Source organism: Thermomyces dupontii (assembly GCF_041956625.1).
Source record: "Thermomyces dupontii strain NRRL 2155 unplaced genomic scaffold VTN31scaffold_1, whole genome shotgun sequence".
In the NCBI taxonomy this organism is placed as follows: Eukaryota; Fungi; Ascomycota; class Eurotiomycetes; order Eurotiales; family Trichocomaceae; genus Thermomyces; species Thermomyces dupontii.
Window position 1 is genome coordinate 2,550,144 of NW_027192307.1, and position 22,264 is coordinate 2,572,407.

Here is a 22,264-nt window from a genome sequence, read left to right on the forward strand (position 1 = left end):
CCCCCAGTCGGAGGCCGACTGCCCTCTGTTACAGCCTCTACCTGTAGGATCATGGAGTTGTAAGGGCAGGAAATTTGATACGAAATCCTGAATATTCCGCTGATATGACCGTTCGGTTGTCGGAGAAACACCTCCATCTGCGAATCTCCAGCCTTAGAGAGGAACAGCTTGATGAGGTGGCGATGATGAGCCTTGTGAAGGGCATGACGGCCTATCCGTCTTTTGTGACCCGTACTCGAGGATTGTCTACAGTATACTATCATGATGGGACACTGAGGAGTAATCTGTCATCTCTTGCGCGCTATCCAAAATGATGGCCGATACAGACTCTGCAACATGTTCTCCGGATCTTGAATGTAACCGCAGAATGGCCGCTCGGCGGGATCCTGCTTGCGTACGAATTCAAAGCCCATCCGCTCGACGAGGAGCATGACCTCCTCCTCGGTCAATTCCACCTTACCCGGTTCTCCGATCCCGTCCTGTTGCAGCTCCTCTCCTGTATCATGGTTATCTTTCGAGTCGTGCGAGTAATCCTTGAAATCAGCACGTCGATCATCGTTGTCGAAGTGCCACAGGAACGGCCCCATGTTGATCCAGATGCCCCCTGGTTTCAGGCAGTTTTGAATTGCCTCGATGTAACGAATCAAGTTTGGGGCCGTGTCAATAAAGAATACTGTGGCGACGGCATCGAACGCCTCTGCCTGGGACTCCCGGCTATAAAGAGTGATAAAATCTGCCGCCGACATGCTCATTGAGCCAAAGGAGGATGACCCATCCTCTCTTTGTGCAGCGACCATGGCCGCTCCGGGATGGACATCGGGTATCAACACCTTTCGTAGTTGCTGCTTGCGTGACAGCACGTTAGAAAAATGGAGGGCAAACGGGTACAAGGCGTGCTGTTTGAGACCCCGAGTATGATTCAGAACCCAGCTGCTCGCCAGCAACTGGTGGTAAGAGATTTCATTGCCCTCCGCTTCGTACCCGGCCGCACAGATCTCGAACACCAATCTACCCAGCCCTGCGCCGGGGACCAACACGCGGACATTGTGCTTGTCCCGATCCCGGAATGTTTCGTCGAGAGCAGCTATCACAGGATCGTAGCAGATTTCTCGCTCGCGTTTTCCCTCTTCACTCCAGTCCCGGTAAAATTGCCGAATGGTCGAGTGAGCCTTCCCTACGTCAGTGCTTGTGGCGGTGCCATGCCAGTTCTGGAGCGGGTCATTCGGATCGGGATCTGCGGGCAGACCAAAGGAGCGAAGTCCCGTATCGAGAATGGCGTCAGCAATGTCTGCGTTGGCGTCAATGGCATCGTCGACTTTGTTCAGACTGTCCAAGATGGAGAATGGCGGCTCGGCCAGCATCTGCCAGTGCTCAGAAGGAAGTGCGTAAAATGCCTGCCGGCGACGGTGTGTGATGTTCAGATGAGCAGCCTGGCGATATTGTCTGTCGCAGTGTTAGTCAAGTTCAGTAGACAATCCGGCATTGAAGCGCAAATCTGACGCATGGTCAGACAAAGTGCTCAGCACTCGACAAAGGAGCAACACAATCCGCAATAGCAGCCCTACTGTACCGGAAAGAATCCAGCGTTGCAAACAGAACCCGCCGCTCCTCTGCATCAGCAATGGGATCGAAGTCGCCATCCCAACTACGAACATCGGGTTCTGGTATTTCTAGAGTCGAATCCGGAGTGTTCGGGTCTGTCATTTTGACGCAACAACGCAGTCATCCACTAAAATGGCAATGCACTCAGGCAAAGAGGACTATCGAATGAGAACTGGAAGAGCACCATTCACTACAGAATATTTGAACAAAATAGGCCTACCTCTTGAAAAAAACTGTAGTCCGAAGTCCTCCGTACCTATCAATTTTACACACCGCTCACCATATCAGTCACAGGTTTGGGCAATTGACCAATAAACTCACAGTGTAGGTCTGTATCTCACCCATCACTTTCAGTTGGGCCAACCTGGTCCTTTGGGCGAGATCTGTCATGAACGCCCTCGCCCTTCTATCCCACTAATCTTGATACAGGCAGTTCCATTCGAGTTCGGTGGAATATTTCCGCCACAGCTCGCTAGCCAGCACCATGGAGTCAGTGTCGCCGTCTTTGCAGCCAATGGAGTTATCTTTTCCTTTGCCAAAGACTCCTCATACTACCCTTCATATTCATCTCACATTCCTGGCGACATCGACGCTCGTATTTCTCTCGACGACGGCGCCGGGTGACACGGTTCAAGGTGGAGGGCCACTAAAGTCAATGGGAAGCTTCGTTTACTCTATGCCGGATGTATGACTTGATAGTTCGGACAGTGAGAGGGTATAGTGGTGACGGGAAATGCTGACCGGTACCCAGCGGACAAATCCTGCCTCGGCCATTACGACGACACTATTCTCGTCCCCAGGGAGCATTGACTATGCCACTCGGACGTCTAAGGTGCTCGCGCGGCGCACCGGATTACCCGTGTACGTAGGCTGCAATCTCAACCCGGCCGCGCTGGGCTCGACAGCGGAAGAGGAAATGGAAGGATTCTCAAAGATTATTACGACCATCATGGACAAGTGGCAAGCCCGGACCGCTGAGAATCGCTGAAGCGCTGTCAATCAACGATAGCATGATGAAGGATGACGAAGACCCTTGCCCATTTGTACAGATTCGGCATTGACGATATTCTGTTACAGACGAACAGCAAGACAGGACGTCGTCACGACGACAGGGTACGGTGATCAGTGCTTTTATTCGGGCCATGATCGATTCTCCATCGCCGAATGCGTCTGATAATCTTTCGAATTGACTGACTTCGAGGATGTTCGTGCTTTTGCTGTGGACGTCTAGCACTTAATCCCCAGGAACATCGCAAAAGGAGTCGGAAGGCAGATCTTCCAATTCTGACTTGGTAATCCTTCATCCAAAACTGATTACTCCTAGTACTAGCAACTGAATGCGCATCATAAAGAGACCTTACCTAGACAACGACGGATCCAGCTGCCTATTGACCTGAAAAGTTGCGTATGCGCGGTTGCATAATGCCGTGCCTGCACCCTTTTCTCTAGTATATATTACGGAGTATGCTCTACTCCGTACGGATCGGGAAAATACCTACGTCTCAGGTATTCCGTACTGCATAGGTTATAAGGTACAGTAGTACGGAGTACCTGTGAGGTATGTTACATGCGCAAATGTCAAAATTGACCTGTAGTGGAATTCAAGGGTCGGGGTTTCAATGTCTGCATGACTCGATTTAAACACTCCGTGTGCATTCTTGTAACTTATCCTTTTGGTCGAGCATTCTGCAGATGTCCATCATTGTTGGATTGGGTAACCTACGTCTTCGCAGCTCAGCATTCATTACAAGTTTTTCAACGTGTTATCTTGTCGGAAGTAAGTTTACTTGTAGCCTACGGAGTCATGTTGCAGGTTGGGCACTTAGACTACGGGTACTCGGGAAACAGTTTATGCCGTTGTGGCTTCAGTAATCGCTCAATTCCGTTGCTTCTGAGTTCCGTGAGCTTCTGGCCGCCGTTGGTTCATCGAGTACACCGCCATCTGCCAAGCGCGCCAAGCGAAACAATTATATACTCGGAGTCATGAAAGCGCTCTTCCGGGACTTGATGTCAGAAGTACTCTGTCGATCGACTTTATTTCCGAAGTGTGGAGTTCTCATCCGTAGCGAGTACAGTGCCTCCGTACTCCATACTCGTCGTATGATATATCAGTCGTATGAGATGCTCTGAGCCAGGACTCCCAGCAGCATGCCACGGATGATGGAGAACGGAGTGTCGGAAACTCGGAGTTGTTTCGAAGGATTTCACTGGGTCAGACGCTCTTGGTTAGGGTTGTTCTGGCGTCGGATCCCGGAAAGAAATGAAAAGAAGCGATTCGCTTTGAGAATTTTGGAGTCCCGTGTGATCCAGTCAACTGTCAGCAAATCACAAGCTGGGGAATGGGATCCATGAGACCATGGCGGCATGGCCCTGCTTAACGGGCGAGTCGGGAGATTCCGTTGGCTGGGAGCTGATCCATCATCCATCATCCACCGGTGATGATATGCGTTCTTGGCTCTGCAAGTGCACAAATCGGCATGTCGGCAGCGGCCATGAGAGGATGACTGAGTTATTCGAGGCTGGCTGGCACAAAGCTGACCAGCACTCTCAATCCCTCTGTGCACCATGCCATGCCGAACCGAGATAAGTAGAACTCGAACTCGTGGGAAAGAGAGAACACAAGACCCAGGCCAGGTGGAAGAATTCGGGCCCCAGCTTGAGGGCATTCATTTTGGTGCATCTGGTGCTTTCATCAGGGCCTAGGTTCGAGCCTACTCCGGGCTAGCCGCCTAAGCCGAAGTTTAACGGCGACCCCCCAGTTCCGCTGCCCCATTGTGACGGGACACTGCTCGCCACCCTGGAAAGAAAACCCGGAATTGAATGATCTCATGACGGATGGAGTACAGTACGGAGTAAGTACGAGTACAGTATCAAAGGGGTCGGCTTGGGTTCTCGAGCAGCCTCGCAGCGAGAATTCCTTGATTCAGAATCGAGGAGGAAATGCCGTGGCCACAACCCTGTCCTCATCGCCAGGTCCTCGAATCCGTAATATCTGGATGTATTCTGTGGCCATTCCGGTTACAAGGTTATTAGGTTACCTACCCTTTTACATACTGTAATGTGTAATTCCAGGCCCGTGCCACGCTTTTTTTAGTGTGGCTGATTGACGAGATTTGATTTGTGTGCGGAGGTATTTGCTGATGGACATACTCTGTAACTACGGAGTACTCGTACTCGTAAATTACTTACCAGGGTCCAGGGGAGGGAGATTCCTGAACCGCCTCCGGCTCGGGAGTCGTCGGTTTAACCTTTGACCCATGGGACCTCCATCTCCCTCTCTGCTGGGCCAATGTGCCGGAGACTGTGCTTGCGTCGGTTCGCAGAGCCGGGCTGGGCGCTCCCAAACACTTGGAATCGCACTGTCACGGGACTTGGGAATCTCGTCTCCAATCCGCCCACCAGAGTTGAGTTTCACGCCCGAGTTCTGCTTTTAGTTATTATTCACTTCTAAGGTACCTTTTACCACAGCCGTTGAATTGGACATTTTGCCGTAGGCTTGATGTCAGACATGTATCGTCGCGCGAGTAAGAATTGTTCAGTGTTGACTCTCTCCCTCTCTGGCCAGCACCGAGCCCTCTGATCTTCATTGCAATTCGATTTGAACGACGCATTCTCGACAACTCCCTCCCGACGGATGCCTTATTCTTTACGCCTCGATCCAGTCCGATTGTCGCTCACCTTCCCCTTCGAACCGCAACCCCCCTCTCGTCGTGTCCACCTGCTGGCGTCGCCTCCATCGGCTTGGTCCCCGACCTGTCGTTGCCCTCTACGTTCGGCGGTTGGCCCTTGGATCTTGTTTTCCCCCAGCGCTGACTTGCGAATGATGATTGATGCTGTCGTCAATCATGACTTCGTATCCCTCTCGCAGCAATAACAATCACCACCTCGCCAACCACTCCGGCGCAGTGTATGGCCCGTCATCACGCGCCTCGCCAACCGCGACTCTGGCGCCCGCTCCCCCGGCCGTCTCGTCCGCACCCCCTAGTCGGCCTAGCAGCGGCCTGCACATGGCGCATCTCCTGCAGCCTCCACCTCCTCCAACGGCGGCCTTGCCATTGTCCGGTTCCTCGCCATATGCGCATTCCTATGACTCCGCCTCCGCCTCGCCGGCGGACCGCTCGTCCACGATCACCGATTCCAACGGCTCTCTTCCAGATGGTCCCGTAATGATTCCCGCCCTCACAGGCAGCGTCACCCATCCTCCGCAGAAGAGGGCGTACCGCCAGCGGAGAAAGGACCCAAGCTGCGATGCTTGCCGAGAGCGCAAAGTCAAGGTGGGCAGACCGTTCGAGATGGCCCACTTGGGGGGAATTGCTGACGCTTCGGGGTACCTAGTGCGATGCTTCCGAGTCGACTAGCTGTTCAGAGTGCACCAACCGCAAAGTTCGCTGTCAATTTACCAAGGAGACCAACCGGCGCATGTCGTCCATCAAGTACGTTACCGCGCTGCCAGTGACCATCACACTTGCCCCCAACGATCCAGGACTGACTTCGCCGCGCCTAGGCAAATGCAGGATCTCGAAAAGCAGCTCAACTCCACGAAGCAACAACTCCAGCAGTTGCGATCCGGAATGCTGAGAGAGAGCATCGTAGACCTAGACCTGGACCCTAGCGGCCAGCCCGTCCTGAAGCTGCCCGACATCGGCGGTCGGCCGCCGCGCCGTACCCGGCTCACCGTCGCCCAGGATCTATCTCGCGTCCGATTTCATGTCCGGGACGTGGGCCGAGGCATAATGAAGGTGCCTCCGCCTTACCGGCAAAAGAGCTCGTCATCAGTATTGTCCGTGGACGCTCCCACCCTTCCACCCAAGCCGGTGGCGGACCGGCTGTTGAGGCAATATTACTCCTGCATCCATGCAGTGTTGCCCATTCTGCACTGGCCGACCTTCGTCAACGAATACGAAAGGATATACCAGACTGGTTCTCTCCGTGGCGTATGCCGCGAATGGGCCGCCCTCCTTTTCAGCGTCTTCGCATGCGGTGTCTTGCACACGCTGGAGCCAGATAAAAAATCGGGAGCCCAAAAGTTTCTTACCATCGCCAACAACGTCATCGACGTGTGGAGTGACGACTTCACCCTGGATCAGGCTCGTGTTGCTTTGCTGATGAGCATCGGCCTCTTTGAAATGAATTCCAAGTCTGCCAGTTGGGTGTGGCTGAGTTCTGCCGTGCGCATTGCCCAGGACATTGGATTACATATGGAATCTGGACCGTGGCCCCCAATTGAGGAAGAAATGCGAAAACGACTGTGGTGGGGGATCTATGCTTGGGACCGGTATGTACTTTGACCGACTTCGTTTTGGTGTCCAGGTCACGACCTTGGGCTGATGGATGATCGGATGCAGATTGCTGTCCCTTGAATTGGGGAAGCCAATGTCGATCCATGATCATGACTGCGACGTTGACCTTCCCTGCCCTGTCGACGAGCAGTTTATATCTGATTCGGGGAAAATTCCCGAGGCTCAGCAAACCACACCTCTTCTGGCTACAATTCATGTCGTGCGGTCGATCGGGCAGTTGGCCAAAACACTACGGTCGCCAGTGATCACAGCGGCCACTCTGGAAATTTTTGATCGCCATTTCAATGCCTGTTTGGCAACGTTTCCTATCCATTATCACCCTTCATCCGATCAGTATCTGGACCCGCGTTCATTGCCGCCGATCATTTATCTGCAAAACGCGAGATTTATCCTCCATCGCCATAATATCTCTCCCGCTTGCCCATCTGAGGCGAGGTCCACTGCCTTTGATACCTGTTTGTCGATCGCGCGCGACACCACCCGCGTACTCTCCCGGTGCCTTCATCCTCCAACAGCAGGGTCACCATCGCGTCCGAGTGACCCGCAGGAGGATTGGAAAGCGTTGCTGGCTTCCTCGGCCACAACGATGTTATGCATGCATATCTGGCGTTGTTTACTCATTCTCATCTTCCGAGAGGATTTCTCAGCTGCTCTGGTGTGTATCAAGGCATTTAAAATCATCGGAAACGCGCATGCGGTGACAACATCATGCGGGCGGTACATCGCGTTCTTTCTGCGCTGTCTCTTGGATCGATTGCAACGGAACGATCCTCGACCGATTGACCAAGATGAAGAAATCATTGCATACGTATCCGGGGACATGCAAGCGTCGACAACTAGCAGTTGGATCTGGCAGGGGAGCGAAACTGGCTCGCAACTGGAAGCAGTGACATCGGTAAAATCATTGCACGTGGATGGTACCTGTAGATCCTCCGACTATGGCTCAGAAGAGCTGGAGCGTTGGGAAGGGTGGGAGTGGATTGAGCAGACCGTCCAGTACTTGGAAAACGAGCAGCAGCGTCGTGCGTCGGAACGACAGACGACGACGGTTACGCAGCCTACAGAACCGAACAATAATAGCCTCCAGTCCAACCCACCAGCTCGGTCGAGTTCGTCCAATTCACGCATGACGATCGCCAGCATCATATGATGGGATTGCTTGTTTTCAAGAGCTGATCACGTACACGGGTGTCATGATCATCTTGCATATATACGTTGCCACGTATCAAAGGCTGAACGGATTGTGTACATTTAATCTCCACATTGTGCATTTTCTTTTTCCTTTGTCCCTTTTGCGCGCGAGAGCGTGATGATATCGATTCTGGCACGGGAATGGACGTTGACTTGGAGTTTCTCGCATTGAGCATGGTTATGGTTGGCATTCTTTTAAAAGGTTAGCGATTGAAGGATCGATTCTGTTTATGCTCGTCATGATGCGCAATGTGCACAGAAGATACCATGACAATCTTTCAGGAAGAGAATCGAAGCAGAGTCTAAGAATCTCCCATCACAGTACCTCAACAGGAACAAAAGCCTCAGACATCCAGATTGATACTCTTCCCGAAGCGTGCGTAAAGTGCCACCTTGAGCTGGGACAATTCCTCCCGGACATTGCTGAGCGACTCCTCCAATTGGTTAACTTCGTTCTCGATCTTTTCCGTTGCAGCCGCGAGCATGGATTGGGCGTCGCTGAGAGGCACTTTGATGAAGGAGTCGCCGATCTTGTACCTATTTTGCAGTGAGCACATCGATCATCCCGCCTGTAGATGGAAAAAAAAAAAGTAAAGGCATACGGAACCAACTCGTCCTCGTCCGCCAGCTCCAATTCGGTTGAGACTTCCTCTAGCTCCTCTTTATCTTTCTGCATTGCGTTCAGCATGCTATCTCACCGTCGCGGGGCCAACGAAGGATGAACGATACAAACCTGCTTCATCTTGAGCTGCTCCTCCAGCATGCCCTCCCGCTGGTGCAATCGGCTGAACCGGTTGATCTTCTCCTGATCTTCGCGCCGTACATGGGTGTCGTCGCCTGCGGAGGCTTCCTCTTCTTTGGAGAGCTAGACATTGTTTCTGGTGTTCAGTATTGGGCATTCTTTCTCAAAACGTCGTCGAGGCTTTCGTACCATGCGATGGTGTAGCATGTTGGGCACTTATCGCTCTTGCTTCACAGATTGGTCAACGTTGGACTACACTATGAGTACATGGGCATTCATTGAGATACTATCCTTTGCTCACTTCGACAGGCCCATTTGACCCGACTTGCTTCGAATGAGGGACTGCTGTGTAATCATGTGATCCGAGCGTAAGAGGGTCTTATTGCTGCATTAAGAAGGTATTACTGGTAACTTTAAACTCAGGCTCTTATGCCAATAAGCTAACCTTATAAGGAAGGAAACGTTATTACCTTGATAACCAAGATAGATGATCCGCTACTTATCTGAGCTGGTTAACTTAACTAGCTCCGTTTCTCCAGTCTTGGCTCATCTCACCCCAATCTTATGTCGAGCCTTCTACGCGAAGTCCACCGCAGAACTCGATCCACGTGAACAGTATCATTCTCCTCGGGACATTTTAGATCCCGCTTGCGAGACGCGTTGACCAGCGAGTCCCGATCTGATACTAACTACCCCTTAACATCGTCTGGCCGACCGTCCGCGCAACCCAAGCAAGAGGAGAGAGATCGCTCTCCGGGCTCCCATCATGTGGTTACACCCACAGCCCGCGCTGGCTCTGGCGTCCTTCGTCGTACCCTCGCTCGCGGCAGCCGTCGGCTTCGATTGCTCCAATGTTCGTGTTGACGGCGTGCAGTTCGACCTGAGCCCGCTAGGAGGTGTCCATGAAATCTGGCACGTGGAGGAGTTTGATGACTACGTGCTCAACACGACGTGGGTGTTGAATATCTGCGGAATTCTCGGGAAGAAGTCGATACGCGGAGATTTGCGATGCGGGACATCGATGAACGGTGCGCTTGCCCCTTTGCCATTGTTGACCTTGGGGGGCCAGAGGTACTAACCGTTGGCCTGTCTGGCTGAGCTGCAGTGTGCGGCTTCGAGGAGAAGATCATCCACGGCGAGGTTGAGCAAGTGCGAAAGTTGCCCATCGCGGGCCTGCAGCCCGGCGGTGGAGGCAGCAAGGATCCCGAAATCACACGGCTCAAAGGGCAGGATCCAGACACGGAGGGCGTGCGCGTGAAGCTATCCGGGGGTGAGATCCACGAACCCGACTCGAACAAGAAACGCGGCAAGCCCGCGTCGGCAGTGTTCGAATTCCAGTGCGACCCGGACCGAACAGGTTTGGAGGGCCTGCCGGAGGCGGAAAACTCTGACGAATCGAGACGACGTCGGCGAAATGAAGACAATGAAGACGAGGGCGGCGACCACAAGCCCAACGATGACGATCGTCGTAGCTTGCGGTTCAAGAGCTTCGGCCCGGTAGATGACAAATCCTACGTTCTTCGGATGGACTGGCGCACCCGCTACGCCTGCGAGAACTACGTGCGAGAGCATCCCAAGAAGTCTGGCGGTCACTGGGGGTTCTTCACATGGCTAATCATCATGTCAGTGATCTCAATTTCCGATTGTCATGGAATCATTGTCAAGAGAGTACATTGCTGACAGATCAGTGTCTTCCTGGGCGCTGCTGCCTACTTGATTTTCGGGTCCTGGCTCAATTACAACCGTTACGGTGCAAGAGGCTGGGATCTACTTCCACACGGCGACACAATCCGCGACATTCCGTACATACTCCAGGACTGGATCCGACGAGTCGTAAACACGCTGCAAGGGCCCGGGCCACGGGGAGGGTACAGTGCTGTATAGTACGATAGATGTACGTTTTTGATGATCCTTTTTCCGTCAACGTTGGCTGCCTACTTCCATGCATTTCTTTTGTTATTTGAATCAATGCATCGCAATTCCAACTTGATTATTGTGTTGGGTGTCACAGTTTGGTTTCTTGAGGAGTATCATTCTCGGCCAGCAGGTACAGCATGAATGAATGAGCTTGGTTCATATTCCCCTTCTCTTAGAAAGAAAAAAGTAGAAAACGTTGTTTCAGACCTTGAGAGCAAACTGCTTCAGGTAAAGGTAATCCGCCATGTTGCGATTCACAGTCTCACGAATGATGCGCGCTCCCTGCTCGCCGAACCTCTGCTTCCATTCAGCGTCGAATTCTTCTTCCGATTTCCGGGATTTGCGCTGGTTTGCCAAGTTACCAATGCCGCCTGAACAAAAGAGCCGAAAGTGAAGACACCTACCTCGCATCGTGGTTTCAACCCCGTCGACTGGATAGCATCCTCATGGAACCCTTTCCATTTCTCGAACGCCGCTTTAGCAATCTCGTGGTCTTCTTCCGTGTCCCACTTGAGCATGGCGGGGTCGTATTCAATGCCCACGCTGCGGCAGAATGCCTTGATCACGGTCTCCGGGTGGTCGAGGAGATTGTCCGCGTCGATGACGCAGATTTCGACGTCCTCGCTTTGGTCACCGTTGGTCCCGTTGGCAATGTTGGTCGTCGTGCCATTGCTGGTGGTGGTGGTGGTGGTGGCGGCGGCGGTTCCATCATGATGGTCTCCGTTCTCGACAACGCTTGCAGTCTTTGGGCCAACAAGACCTACCTGGCGCAGGTAGTCAAACACCCGGCGCAACTCGTCGTATCCCGCCTCCGATGGGTAAAACTCGTAGAACCCCGTCATAGCATCCAAGGGGGGGATGGTGCACCGGTAATACGAGGGAATGCTGTAATGCGGGTCCCTGATGAGAAAGGTGAAGTGGAACCCAGCCAGCAGCGAGGTCGGGACAACGGTGGGATTGCCCGGCTCAGCCGGGGTGTTACAAGGTGTCTTTTTCTGCTGGGCAAGCTCTTCGCCATTCGTGCCAATTCCGCGCTTTGGCAGAGTGTGCTGAATCAGCGACGGTGCGATGCTGGCGGGCGCACCGTCCGGCGGGACCAAGTAGTGGATGATATCTTTGATGAAGATGCGTTTTCCCTGGAGATTGTTCTTCAATTAGATTGCTTCGATCTGAAAGGAGAACAAGAAGATAATGAGACACCTCGGCGGACTCTCTCTCGATGCGGTCGAATATGGTCCGATATGTAGACTCGCTGAACCCGCTCTCCCGACGAGCCTTCTCATCATGCTCGTACCTCACGCTGAGGCGTTCGGGGCCGAAGTAAAATGCATCGCCAAAGGGCTCGTGGATGCACTGCAGGGTATTCCGGCGGGCCATGAACACCTGTTGACAGGTGAGCTGGATCATTGTCGTCCCGTCGATGCGATTACCCTCTCGAACGCAGTGGAGCAGGCCCGTGGATGGGTCGCGACGAAGATTGGTTTCTGCGACATGATCACGTCTTTGATAGTGTTGATAGCTAGTATTCAGCAGTAACTACTGATCCTCGTCACTGCGGGAGAAGGAATCAAGATAACAGATCTGGATCACGGAGGATAATGCGGCCAAAGTTTCTCGTGCTGGGACTGATACCACCTGGTTGATTTGCTGAAGAAGGGAGTCGATTCGGTCTGGACTCTGCACAAGGTCACATGAGAGCTGCCGTAGACTCGTACTGCATCGAAAAGTCCGTGGTCGTCGCTCGGAAGGTTGATTTCTGTGTCGTGTCCTCGGCAGGAGAGAAAATGTGACGAAAACACAATTTCTCAGGTCAGATCTAGGATCCGTGAGATACATAAAGAACCCCAGCTAGTATGTACCTTTTCATGCGAAGCGCGGTAGCCGGTAGATGGACAGTACTTCAAGTCAATCCGGGTTATTAGGGTTAGCTAATATCAAGGTACTGTGCGCCCTAGTACTATGATTGGGCTTTTGCAGATGCAGTGTAGGCTACCCCTCCTTTCTTGACGTCACCTTGAAATAGAGTCGGTTAAATTATTCGCAGTTTTTGGCATATTTTAAAAAGTAGGTAAATTGACACGGAAACTTGAGTAAATATGTAGTATAACTTCCTGAATACTTGTCGATTGTTGGACATTGTTGTATTAATATAGTGCAGCTTGACCTGATTGTGATGACGTCATGGTCTAGGATGGTTCCAATAGGGACGTTGAAGCTCGTACGAGTTCCTGCATTCTACAATCAAGAGATTAGCTATCAGTGAACCATGCCCCGGAGTATTCAATGTATATTCGTTGTAGTCTTGAGAACAGAGCTCGAATTATGATGCAGCATTTACGCTGCTGTAGGTATTCGAAGCCCGCAAGGGCGCAAGGTCACCCAGGAGTGTTTTAGATGCATCCGGCAGCTTTCAGATTGATCTATGAGCTCGCTCCGTTGCTTAGTATGCACGCCATCGTGCGAATATGTATCGTCATTTCAAGCGGTTAGTGAAACAGTGTAGACGATGCTTAAAGAGATTAGGTGGAAATCTGTACTATCAGTTGTGGTGATACAACTGATGCAAAATCGAAGCTTTGGAAGGGTCGACTGATCCGCTAGGTGATGTGATCAGTTTGGTGGTTGAATTAATCTTTGAATCACACTTGCTATTCAAGGTTTTGGTGTATGACGGAAAAGGACTATCCCGGAACTGGGCTAAGGAGGAAAAGACACACTCTCATTGAAAGCTCTCCACTCCAGGATCACACCTCCAGCTCACTTCGAACTCCTCTCCGATGATCCAAAAGGAACAGACCAACCTGGCTCTCGACTAACTACATGATCGTGGACCTCAGGGCTCAGCCCTAGGCGAGGTGACGCGCTAGACCGGATAGGGCAAGGCCTCTCTGACAGTGTACGGAGTAACAGTTACCTGTACAAAATAAACTTTCCATGTTGGTGACAACTTGTATAACTGCCGTAGTTACTACGAATAACTTACGGAGTAAGTACTCCGTTCACTATTTGACTCCTGACGTCAATAACCCAATACCGGAAGTGGTAACCTGTTTACAATTAATATAATATCATTTCACTTGCTATTATAGGCAAATATTCGGTAATACGTGCAGTACTACCTCTGTTGTCTGTACATACCTGAGTTCTGAACTTCTGGCAGCCAAACCCTGGAGCAAGCACCAAATCTTGTCCTTGGAAAGCGACGGGAACTCCGTCGAAGACGACTATGTAGAATTTTCACTATGGTACGGAGTACATGCTAATGTAAGACTGTGAGTCCTCCGTACTCCGTACTGTCGAACTTAACCAGTATACTCAACGTTTTTTCATGGTCGATTCTGCGAGCCCATTAGGCAAACCGCATGATGAACCTCCTGTCCTGTCCAGGAGTCTCAGGCCCCCGGCTCCTCATGACTCGTCCGAGTCGTGCTGTCCAAATAGCCCAGAGCAGTCACGCCTCTGAAATCATCTGCAATGGACTTGCGTTCAAACTGTTGAATTATGGCAGGTTATGTAGCATGTCAAAGTATCAGAGAAGTAAATGCCAACGGTAAGGCTATTGTCAATTCTCACTGAGTCTACTTGCCCATCCATGTGGGTGGGAGTGACCTCAATTTATGCACATCATCTGACGAACGAAATGCAAGAGACAAAGGAATGACAGACAACAGAGTGAGAAAGGTACTCAAAGAGTGACTGCGATTCATCAGATAATCAACACAAACTCACATAAAAAGGCGTTTGGCGACATGGGATTTGCACATCATGGGCGCAGCGGAGCATTCCCGACTCTCGAAACCAAGCTTTGTGCTCATTATGACAGGAATACTGGATTGTACATACATGTCGCTCTGAGTTCCTGAATTTAAACACGGGTTTCGGTACCATGCAAACTTTCAGGCGGAAGAACAAAGGCACGAGGGGGTTTGAAAGCCCTATCGGCCATTTTTCCACAATCTACGGAGTACTGTAACCATGGAAGTTGATTCGAGGCACGGAGTATGTTCCCACTTCCCAGCGTCCCTCTTGTACTCGGTTCACGTGCTCCGTTCCTGTTCCCAGCGCCCTCAAGGTACCCTCCAAAACTGAGATATCGTTTACAGAACCATGGAACAGGACTTTCTCAGAATGCGGCGGCTCATTCCCGATGACGGAGCAGGGCCTCCGAGGGATCCGATCACAAGATGGACAATTGGACATGACTTATTGGTAAGTCTTCAGTCTTCTACAGAAGTCGAATCCATGGAACGAGGCGAGGCTGTTGGTGATCCACAATGATGGAATCCGACTGAAAGCCCGGTTGGCTTTCTCAAGCCATGAAAATGGGGACCTTGATATTTTCACTATTGTTTCTGATAGTTTCACTATGAAATTTAGGGCACCAAAACACCCACACAATTCGTTCGTGTTTCGCTTGAACTTGGAGACATCCAGGACAATGCTCTCTCGGCAGTCGGCACTCCTGTTTACATATCGCAAAAGGGTGGTGGCAGTACGCGATGGAAGAGCTCAGCTGTCCAGCACTTTGGACTGAACGTACGAGGAGGAATTTTTGCAAGTGATCTCTCCGTGTTGAAAACTAACCTACCTACCTGGTACGGAGTACATGGGTAGAGAATAATCAATCAAGCAACACCATGACTGTGTAAGTACCCCACATGCTCCAGCATACCCATACCATCGGATCATTCGGATGTACATATCCTGATTTCTCGATGCAGATTGCGGAGAGTTCTATCTCCGTGTGGTCAAGGTACTAATCGTACAGGAACTCGCTTAGTACAAACGATCTCTGTCTCCTACCAGAGCTCAGCAACGAGATCCGGATTTCTGGACTGTAGTTTCGGAATGTCCGTGCAAAGTTTGCGAGTCTTGCAATTCTGTAAGTTGTGAGGCGAATTCGGAGAATTGGACGCCCTCGTGTCCCTCGTGCCGACATCCTCTGGTGATGAGAAAATGAACAGGAAATGAACGGTATATAGTTAGTACTACTGTACATCCGGTAGTACAAGCATCCAGCGTCCATCCGTGAAAGCAGACAAGAAAGTCGCATGCCTTTAACGCCAAAATTTCATTCCTTTCCTCTCATAACGCCAAGTATCAGTCATTATCGATGGGCTGTAGTACCAGTACTACAGCATGATAGAATTCATAGCCTCGTTTCAGTACTGGGCACCAGGCCGTGGTGGTGATGGATGCGTCTTCAATGGCCAATTTTGTGGTTGGTGGTCATGGGACTCTGCGGGTTTCTCTTCACTTCGGATCGTCACCGTGATGTCCTGTCGGATATGAAGAGCACGAGCGGAATCGTCGTCGCTGCTCGCACCATTCCGCTCCTCTGTAGCGGAGGTGCTCGCAGACCCGGAGGCCTTGCCGTTCGTCTCCAGATCTTGCAGATCGTAATCGGGTTGAATCTGACTGCCAGGACCGTAACGTCGACGCGACGAAAATGTTCTGCCCGAGGGACCTGTACCGGTGCCCTGGTAATGGTACCGGTCCGAAGTCTTCTTCGATCCTCCCCAGCTGCCAACTGATGGGAATAGGTCACGCAGGAGGGACCAGACGAGGGGCAGGTTCGTCACCAACACAGCCACCGTGGCCTCACGGAAGTACCAGTTCAAGTAGACGTAGGAAATCAGCGACGGCACCAGGCAGTACACTTTGGTCAGAACGGCGGAGACGATGACGAAGATACCCATGCCGAACAAAATGAGAAGGATCAGCTTCTTTCTCAGCGGCACGCGAATGCGAGCGACGATTGGAATCGCAACTACCAACATCGCAATATCTGCGGTGATGGCGAAGCAACCCTGAATGATTTCATAATGCTGGTAACTGGAGCATTGGTCTATGAAATTGTCAGAGTCAAATCCTGCAATAATCAGACAACGATGGGGGACGCACAGTTCGGTGTGGGAACAGCCCAGTAGTTTTGAATCGGAATACAAGTAAGGAAGAGTGCCAGCTCGGAACCAATAAAGCCCAGCCCGACGTATATCGACAGGTAATTGACCAAACGTTTCTTTGAGAGTCCGCTTGTCATACGAGCGTAAATCACGAGCATGCAGCCCTTGCAGCTCCAGATGGCGAGCTGCATGGCATGTTCAGACACAAACACCCATTTACTACCACGTACTCGTTCGGCATGTGTTTCGGGGGTCAAATTATCAATGTCCTCTTGCGTCATCAAATTCGATCCTCCGCCGAAGATGACTTCGTTGATAGCGACACAAAGGATCGTGTACCATATCAGTCCAAATACCATGAGATAGTCATCGACCTGAAGATTCCGGATCCCGAGCCGTCGGATGCGTGCAGTACTGCGATCAGACCGGTTAGACCTTCGCACACTTGCTTGCTGCCATGTTCTCATTCGAGGCTTACAATCGCAGAATAGCCACCAGAACTCCGATTGAGAAGAGGATCCATGTCTCGCGTCTGAACGCTTGGGCGAACTCTGGTGAAGTGGCGCCCATGGTTTCACAGATTCAGTCGCTGTCGCAGCGATGAAACTTAGCGATGGTCAAACAAGGATAATAACCAGTGAACAGCCCATTCATGAAAAAGAACCGGGTACTTTTAAGTCCACTGTTTTCCAGGATTACAGAAAGCATTCATTTGATAAGAGCAAGCTGGGAGAGAGAGTTTGTGTAGATAACCAACACTGGAAACGGTGGAGGTCTCTCCACGCCGGTCAATTCCAGGAAATGGCTTGAAGTATGTTCCAAGGACCAACGACAAAACCCAAACTTTTTTGACATGCTGGCCATTCTCGCTTCTAGCTACCTTGGCAAGTACCTCAATTGACATCCAAGCGCGGGCGCGCGATTTCGGCGAGCAAGCAAGAAATACTATTACTAGTTAGAACATTGATTAAGCAGCATCTAAAGTGGAATATCAGTTCTTGACTCTGCAAACTTTGCACGTGGCTGTCCGATCTATCGATCAGATCGCTACCTATTGAATTAGGGCATTCAGTTTTCGTAATCAAATGGATACCCTTGTCTCCCTTCGTGATTCGCTGAGAGGAACGGAGTTCGGCCCACAGTCAAACTTTAAATTTTAGCGCATCGATTCCAGATCTGTGGCGGTCCCCGCGCTCATGCAATGGGTCCATGAGAAAACGCAATGTCATCAATGGGTTTAGACTAACTATTTGACTTTGTGACTTGAATGCTCCGTCCTCAAGGAAGTAGTTGAGTAGGGAGTACGGAATCGTGACAGGACAATACTTTTTCAAAGCATGTGAAATCAGCCCGCTGAGTAGGTGTATGGCGTTGTTGGCTGAACTCTGGAGTTTGTACGGAGTACTCTGTACTCCGTACTGAGTAGGCCTACCGTGACAAACCCGTTTGTTCCATTGGGCTAGATACAGATTACAGACCCCTGCCACGTTGTGGACAACTGCAGAGTCTGCAGGTACAACCTTGGCTTTCAATCTGCATGTCCCTCGGGAATTTTGATTCGAATAATGGCAGTCTGTACTTATGTCAGTGGATCCTATAACATAAGTTCCACTAGCCCACTGTGGTTTCGGGCATGCATGGGCCATGGGGTGGTAGGCTGGTAGCCTGTCCCGGTCTTGACGAACTATGTATGTACTTATGTAACGTACGGAGTACCGTCGGCCTTCTTGGACCGTAACAAATGCAGCAGTTGTAGGTACTGTACCTGTAAGGTGCTAGGGATCCCGGGATCGGACCCTGAATAAGCTTCAGGACTCGAGGCAATTGAACCTAATTAACTAGTTGGTGAGTATTCCGGATAGGTACGGAGTACTAGTCTACGAGTAGTTACGGAGTTTGTCGCGACTTGTCGAATTGCATCGACGAATTCCCCGTGGCAACATCCTTTTTACGAAAGGAAGCATTTCCGAGTGGACAACATACTAGCGTCTTGATCGGCAAGGTGCTAATGCTTATTAGCATTATTTACTGTATGTAACCATGTAACTCCGAGTATACAGTACTTCAGTACTCGTACAGTACTCCGTATTATAGTTTGCGCCTTCGCGGTTGTCTGTTTTGCATCGAAGTTACCCTAGTTGGACTGAGGGAGGGAAAAGAATATTTGCCGAGTAACCTAGGTACTCTTTCGTACGGAGTACATCACTCGGTTCGGCTACTCGTACCGAGTCCGGAGTACTCCGTAGTAGTCCGTACGGAGTCTCACTCATACTCAATTTTGGCTGGTTGGGTGGCTGTGGATCTAGATTCCCGTTCGGACTACGGAACTAACGGTGGGACGGGATGGCTGGTTGATGAAGAGGAAGTTATGTTTTTGTTGTGTTTTGGACTCGGTTCAACTTCAAGTCCGTGCTTTTACAAGCGAAGCCCCTGGTGCGGGTTGAGACTAAAGTACGACAGTTACGAGCACTATTTTATCGAGGGATAGTGTCTTTTTCGCAGGGTCCGGCCCGTCTGTCCTGTCATCAACTCATCTGGGTTCTTCGACTGCAAGGCTCTGCGACATAGCACTAACAACGAAGGAGGGCGCCTCGTTGCAGTGGCGTTGCCTTAATATCTTTTGCCGACAGGTGACTACGAAAAGTGTTGAAACTTGAAGCCACTTCCTCGTAGATGATGACTGAATGGATGAGAATGAAGCACTTGCACAATTGGCCGAGGAAGTACTCGTAGTATGTATATAGTAGGTTCTCTACTCGTACTACGGAGTAACTCCATACCTGATTACGAGTAATAACTCCCGACAATGACCTAGTCTGGACTCCTTACTTAACCGACGATCACAGGCCACGTGCAATTGAGGTTGGGTGCGTGTCCGTGCAGACTCCTCAGCATTCTCAGGCTTCGCGCATTCGCCCAATGAACCACTAAATAACTACTAGGTACGAGTACGGGAGCACAGAGGACTCTATCCGGAGTACTCCGTACGGAGGACAACCATCCCGGACCCGTTCAACTTCAGTCGATGGATCATGGGCCCCGACCCCAACTTCTCTGAAATACCTTTGATAACATCGTCACGTGACAAGTGCTTTGCCCTGGCTGCGATCTGTTGGAATTTCCTCTTTGAGACGATTTGCTGACATCATCTCCATGCTCCCCTGGTCTTATCGGCCAATCACACTCTCCTGTCGCCACATTTTCCGGAATGGAGCGAGAAGCATCTGCTCCCAATGGCCAGAAATCTCTGAATCTGGACCCTGGAGTCGCATTATTGCACCCCTTTAGACCATCGGCGATAGGTTATGTGGATAAGATTCAAGTACAAGGCAGATTCGCCGGGGCTGCGACCTCTGCGATAAGAGCATAAAGAGTCCTAGTCGTAGGACAAACACAATCTCAACTTCAGTCACTCGTTTGCGAATAGAGGAACATGGGGAACGCGTCTCGCCTGACCTGAGCTTTTGTCATCTAGCCTATCACTTCTCTCGCTGTTTCTTTTTCTCCGTTCCGCGTGAATATCGCTCCATTACTCGCAAGGGTCTGCACCGTCTCGCGCTCTCTTAATTTCGTTCTCAGGTCATAATGGAGAATACCAAAGTATCTTCGCCGGAGAAGGTCAAAAGTGTGGAAGCACCGGTCCCGGAGGATCACAGATCCGAAGAAGTCAATGCCTCTGGTCACAAGCAGGAGCTGGAGCGGAACTTCAACCTCCTCAGCATCTGTGCGATTGCTGTTACAACAGGGAACACTTGGATTGCTCAAGGAGGCAGTGTGGTATGTTGTTACCATCCAGGTCTATGGAAGTACTGCTTCAATGCTGACTCGATTGTTTCCAGACAATCAATATCGCCAATGGAGGTCCTGCGGGTGTAATCTATGAATTGTACATCAACCGCCCCCGCATCTCATGGTGTTCTGTAGGCTAATAGGACCTTTACAGCATCGCCGTGTCGGCTTGTTACTGGCTCGTTGCTGCCTCTATTGCCGAGTTGGCCTCGGCTATCCCCTCCGCCAGCGGCGGTAAGTTCTCATGTCAACAATCAATAAGACTGCATGATGGGCAATGAGCATCTAACGGAAGGACACATAGTCTACCACTGGGCATCAGTGACAGCCGGAAAGTATGGACGCATTTGTGGCTGGTTTGCCGGCTACTGGAATACGCTGGCCTGGGTTTTTGGAGCCGCCTCAATGGCGTCCATCATTGGTAACCAGACTGTTTCCATGTACGCCTTGATGCATCCCGACTTCGAGCCCAAAGCATGGCACGCTTTCCTGGGCATGATATTCGCTGCGTGGATTTGCTGCGCAACCGTGCTTTTTGCTAATCGACTTTTGCCGACCATTGGAAACATTGGTGCATTCCTCATCGTCGGAGGAGTCTTAGTCAGCATCATCGTCTGCGCCGTGATGCCGTACGTCAACGGAGTTGGCCATGCTTCCGACGAATTTGTTTGGCGCAGCTGGTCGAGCGATATCGGTTACACGAGTCAGGCATTTGTTTTTGTTCTTGGAATGCTGAACGGTGCCTACAGCGTAGGAACCTGTGATCTTACGTCTCATCTGGCAGAGGAAATCCCAAAGTGAGTGTTTCAATTTCGCCGCATAGCAGACAGACGTTAATACGTTCCAGACCAAGCAGGAACATCCCCAAGGCGGTTCTGGCCCAAGTGGGTGTTGGTTTCTTCACCGGATTTCTGTACATGATTGCCATGTTTTACTCGATTCAAGACCTTGACGCAATTCTCAACAGTGTCATTGCCTTCCCGTTGGCAGAGATTTACCGACAAGCGACTGGCTCGAGAGGCGGTGCCCTTGGTTTGCTGATCGTTGCTTTCCTACCGACCGTGATCACTTGCATTGGATGCTTCATCACCGCTGGCCGCACGCTGTGGACTCTTGCTCGCGACAATGCGACTCCCTTTGCGACATGGATTGGCAAAGTCGACAAGAAAATGCACAATCCCTTCAACGCCACCTTGGTTTGCGGTGTGCTCATCACGGTGCTCGCTTGCATCTACGTCGGGTCAACAACGGCATTCAACGCTTTCGTGGGCTCATACGTGCAACTTTCCACCCTGTCCTACCTGGCGGCCATCTTGCCACATCTGCTAAGTGGCCGCTCTTCTGTCCAGCCGGGTTATTTCTGGATGAAAGGTCCCATCGGTTTTATCGTCAACGCTCTCAGCTGCATCTACATCATGGCCTTCATCGTCATTTTCTGCTTCCCTTACGCGCTTCCTACCGACGCCCAATCTATGAACTATACGAGCTTGATTACTGGTGGTCTCACGCTCTTTGTCGTCGCTTGGTGGTTTGTTCGACGAAAGGATTATATTGGTCCTCGAGTTGTGGCTCTGGATAGCGTCAAACTCGCTGCGGACGCAAGATGAATGCCTACATTTTGCCATTTCGATCATGATACAACAATCTGGGTTGCACTGTACTAATGGCTAGAGTTTCGTCCGTTTGTATTCTCGACGGAGCATCTCAAGTTCGGATGATCATGTATTACTGGCTTGCCATTTCATGTATATAGAATTTGTTGCATGTCAGCGACTTGTTCACGATTTCTCGCATAGCCATTCGATCAGGATGCATGT

General features: G+C 51.0%; 10 protein-coding genes across 10 annotated transcripts; 5 read left to right on the forward strand and 5 right to left on the reverse strand.

Annotated features, from left to right (window-relative positions):
• Positions 1–287: 287 nt before the first annotated feature.
• On the reverse strand, positions 288–1,704 carry VTN31DRAFT_963 (uncharacterized protein; the record flags this gene model as incomplete). The annotated part of the gene is made up of 2 exons (XM_069408525.1): positions 288–1,443; positions 1,571–1,704. The coding sequence occupies 2 exons, from the start codon at positions 1,702–1,704 to the stop codon at positions 288–290; spliced, it is 1,290 nt and encodes a 429-aa protein (XP_069263819.1).
• Positions 1,705–2,086: 382 nt separating this feature from the next.
• Positions 2,087–2,590, forward strand: VTN31DRAFT_964 (uncharacterized protein; the record flags this gene model as incomplete). Its single annotated transcript, XM_069408526.1, has 2 exons — positions 2,087–2,287; positions 2,354–2,590. 2 exons carry the CDS (start codon positions 2,087–2,089, stop codon positions 2,588–2,590), a joined length of 438 nt encoding a protein of 145 aa, XP_069263820.1.
• A 1,216-nt stretch (positions 2,591–3,806) lies between these two features.
• VTN31DRAFT_965 (uncharacterized protein) lies at positions 3,807–4,268 on the reverse strand (the record flags this gene model as incomplete). Its single annotated transcript, XM_069408527.1, has 1 exon — positions 3,807–4,268. One exon carries the CDS (start codon positions 4,266–4,268, stop codon positions 3,807–3,809), a length of 462 nt encoding a protein of 153 aa, XP_069263821.1.
• A 1,179-nt stretch (positions 4,269–5,447) lies between these two features.
• Positions 5,448–8,052, forward strand: VTN31DRAFT_966 (uncharacterized protein; the record flags this gene model as incomplete). The annotated part of the gene is made up of 4 exons (XM_069408528.1): positions 5,448–5,876; positions 5,938–6,035; positions 6,107–6,877; positions 6,948–8,052. The coding sequence occupies 4 exons, from the start codon at positions 5,448–5,450 to the stop codon at positions 8,050–8,052; spliced, it is 2,403 nt and encodes an 800-aa protein (XP_069263822.1).
• A 385-nt stretch (positions 8,053–8,437) lies between these two features.
• VTN31DRAFT_967 (uncharacterized protein) lies at positions 8,438–9,042 on the reverse strand (the record flags this gene model as incomplete). Its single annotated transcript, XM_069408529.1, has 4 exons — positions 8,438–8,630; positions 8,696–8,763; positions 8,827–8,958; positions 9,025–9,042. 4 exons carry the CDS (start codon positions 9,040–9,042, stop codon positions 8,438–8,440), a joined length of 411 nt encoding a protein of 136 aa, XP_069263823.1.
• A 559-nt stretch (positions 9,043–9,601) lies between these two features.
• Positions 9,602–10,719, forward strand: VTN31DRAFT_968 (uncharacterized protein; the record flags this gene model as incomplete). The annotated part of the gene is made up of 3 exons (XM_069408530.1): positions 9,602–9,863; positions 9,941–10,457; positions 10,524–10,719. 3 exons carry the CDS (start codon positions 9,602–9,604, stop codon positions 10,717–10,719), a joined length of 975 nt encoding a protein of 324 aa, XP_069263824.1.
• Positions 10,720–10,953: 234 nt separating this feature from the next.
• VTN31DRAFT_969 (uncharacterized protein) lies at positions 10,954–12,245 on the reverse strand (the record flags this gene model as incomplete). The annotated part of the gene is made up of 4 exons (XM_069408531.1): positions 10,954–11,097; positions 11,157–11,888; positions 11,953–12,135; positions 12,183–12,245. The coding sequence occupies 4 exons, from the start codon at positions 12,243–12,245 to the stop codon at positions 10,954–10,956; spliced, it is 1,122 nt and encodes a 373-aa protein (XP_069263825.1).
• Positions 12,246–14,899: 2,654 nt separating this feature from the next.
• Positions 14,900–15,286, forward strand: VTN31DRAFT_970 (uncharacterized protein; the record flags this gene model as incomplete). The annotated part of the gene is made up of 2 exons (XM_069408533.1): positions 14,900–14,961; positions 15,130–15,286. 2 exons carry the CDS (start codon positions 14,900–14,902, stop codon positions 15,284–15,286), a joined length of 219 nt encoding a protein of 72 aa, XP_069263826.1.
• A 628-nt stretch (positions 15,287–15,914) lies between these two features.
• Positions 15,915–17,228, reverse strand: VTN31DRAFT_971 (uncharacterized protein; the record flags this gene model as incomplete). The annotated part of the gene is made up of 3 exons (XM_069408534.1): positions 15,915–16,600; positions 16,657–17,072; positions 17,137–17,228. The coding sequence occupies 3 exons, from the start codon at positions 17,226–17,228 to the stop codon at positions 15,915–15,917; spliced, it is 1,194 nt and encodes a 397-aa protein (XP_069263827.1).
• Positions 17,229–20,243: 3,015 nt separating this feature from the next.
• Positions 20,244–22,054, forward strand: VTN31DRAFT_972 (uncharacterized protein; the record flags this gene model as incomplete). Its single annotated transcript, XM_069408535.1, has 5 exons — positions 20,244–20,435; positions 20,498–20,544; positions 20,602–20,681; positions 20,752–21,244; positions 21,295–22,054. The coding sequence occupies 5 exons, from the start codon at positions 20,244–20,246 to the stop codon at positions 22,052–22,054; spliced, it is 1,572 nt and encodes a 523-aa protein (XP_069263828.1).
• Positions 22,055–22,264: the final 210 nt, after the last annotated feature.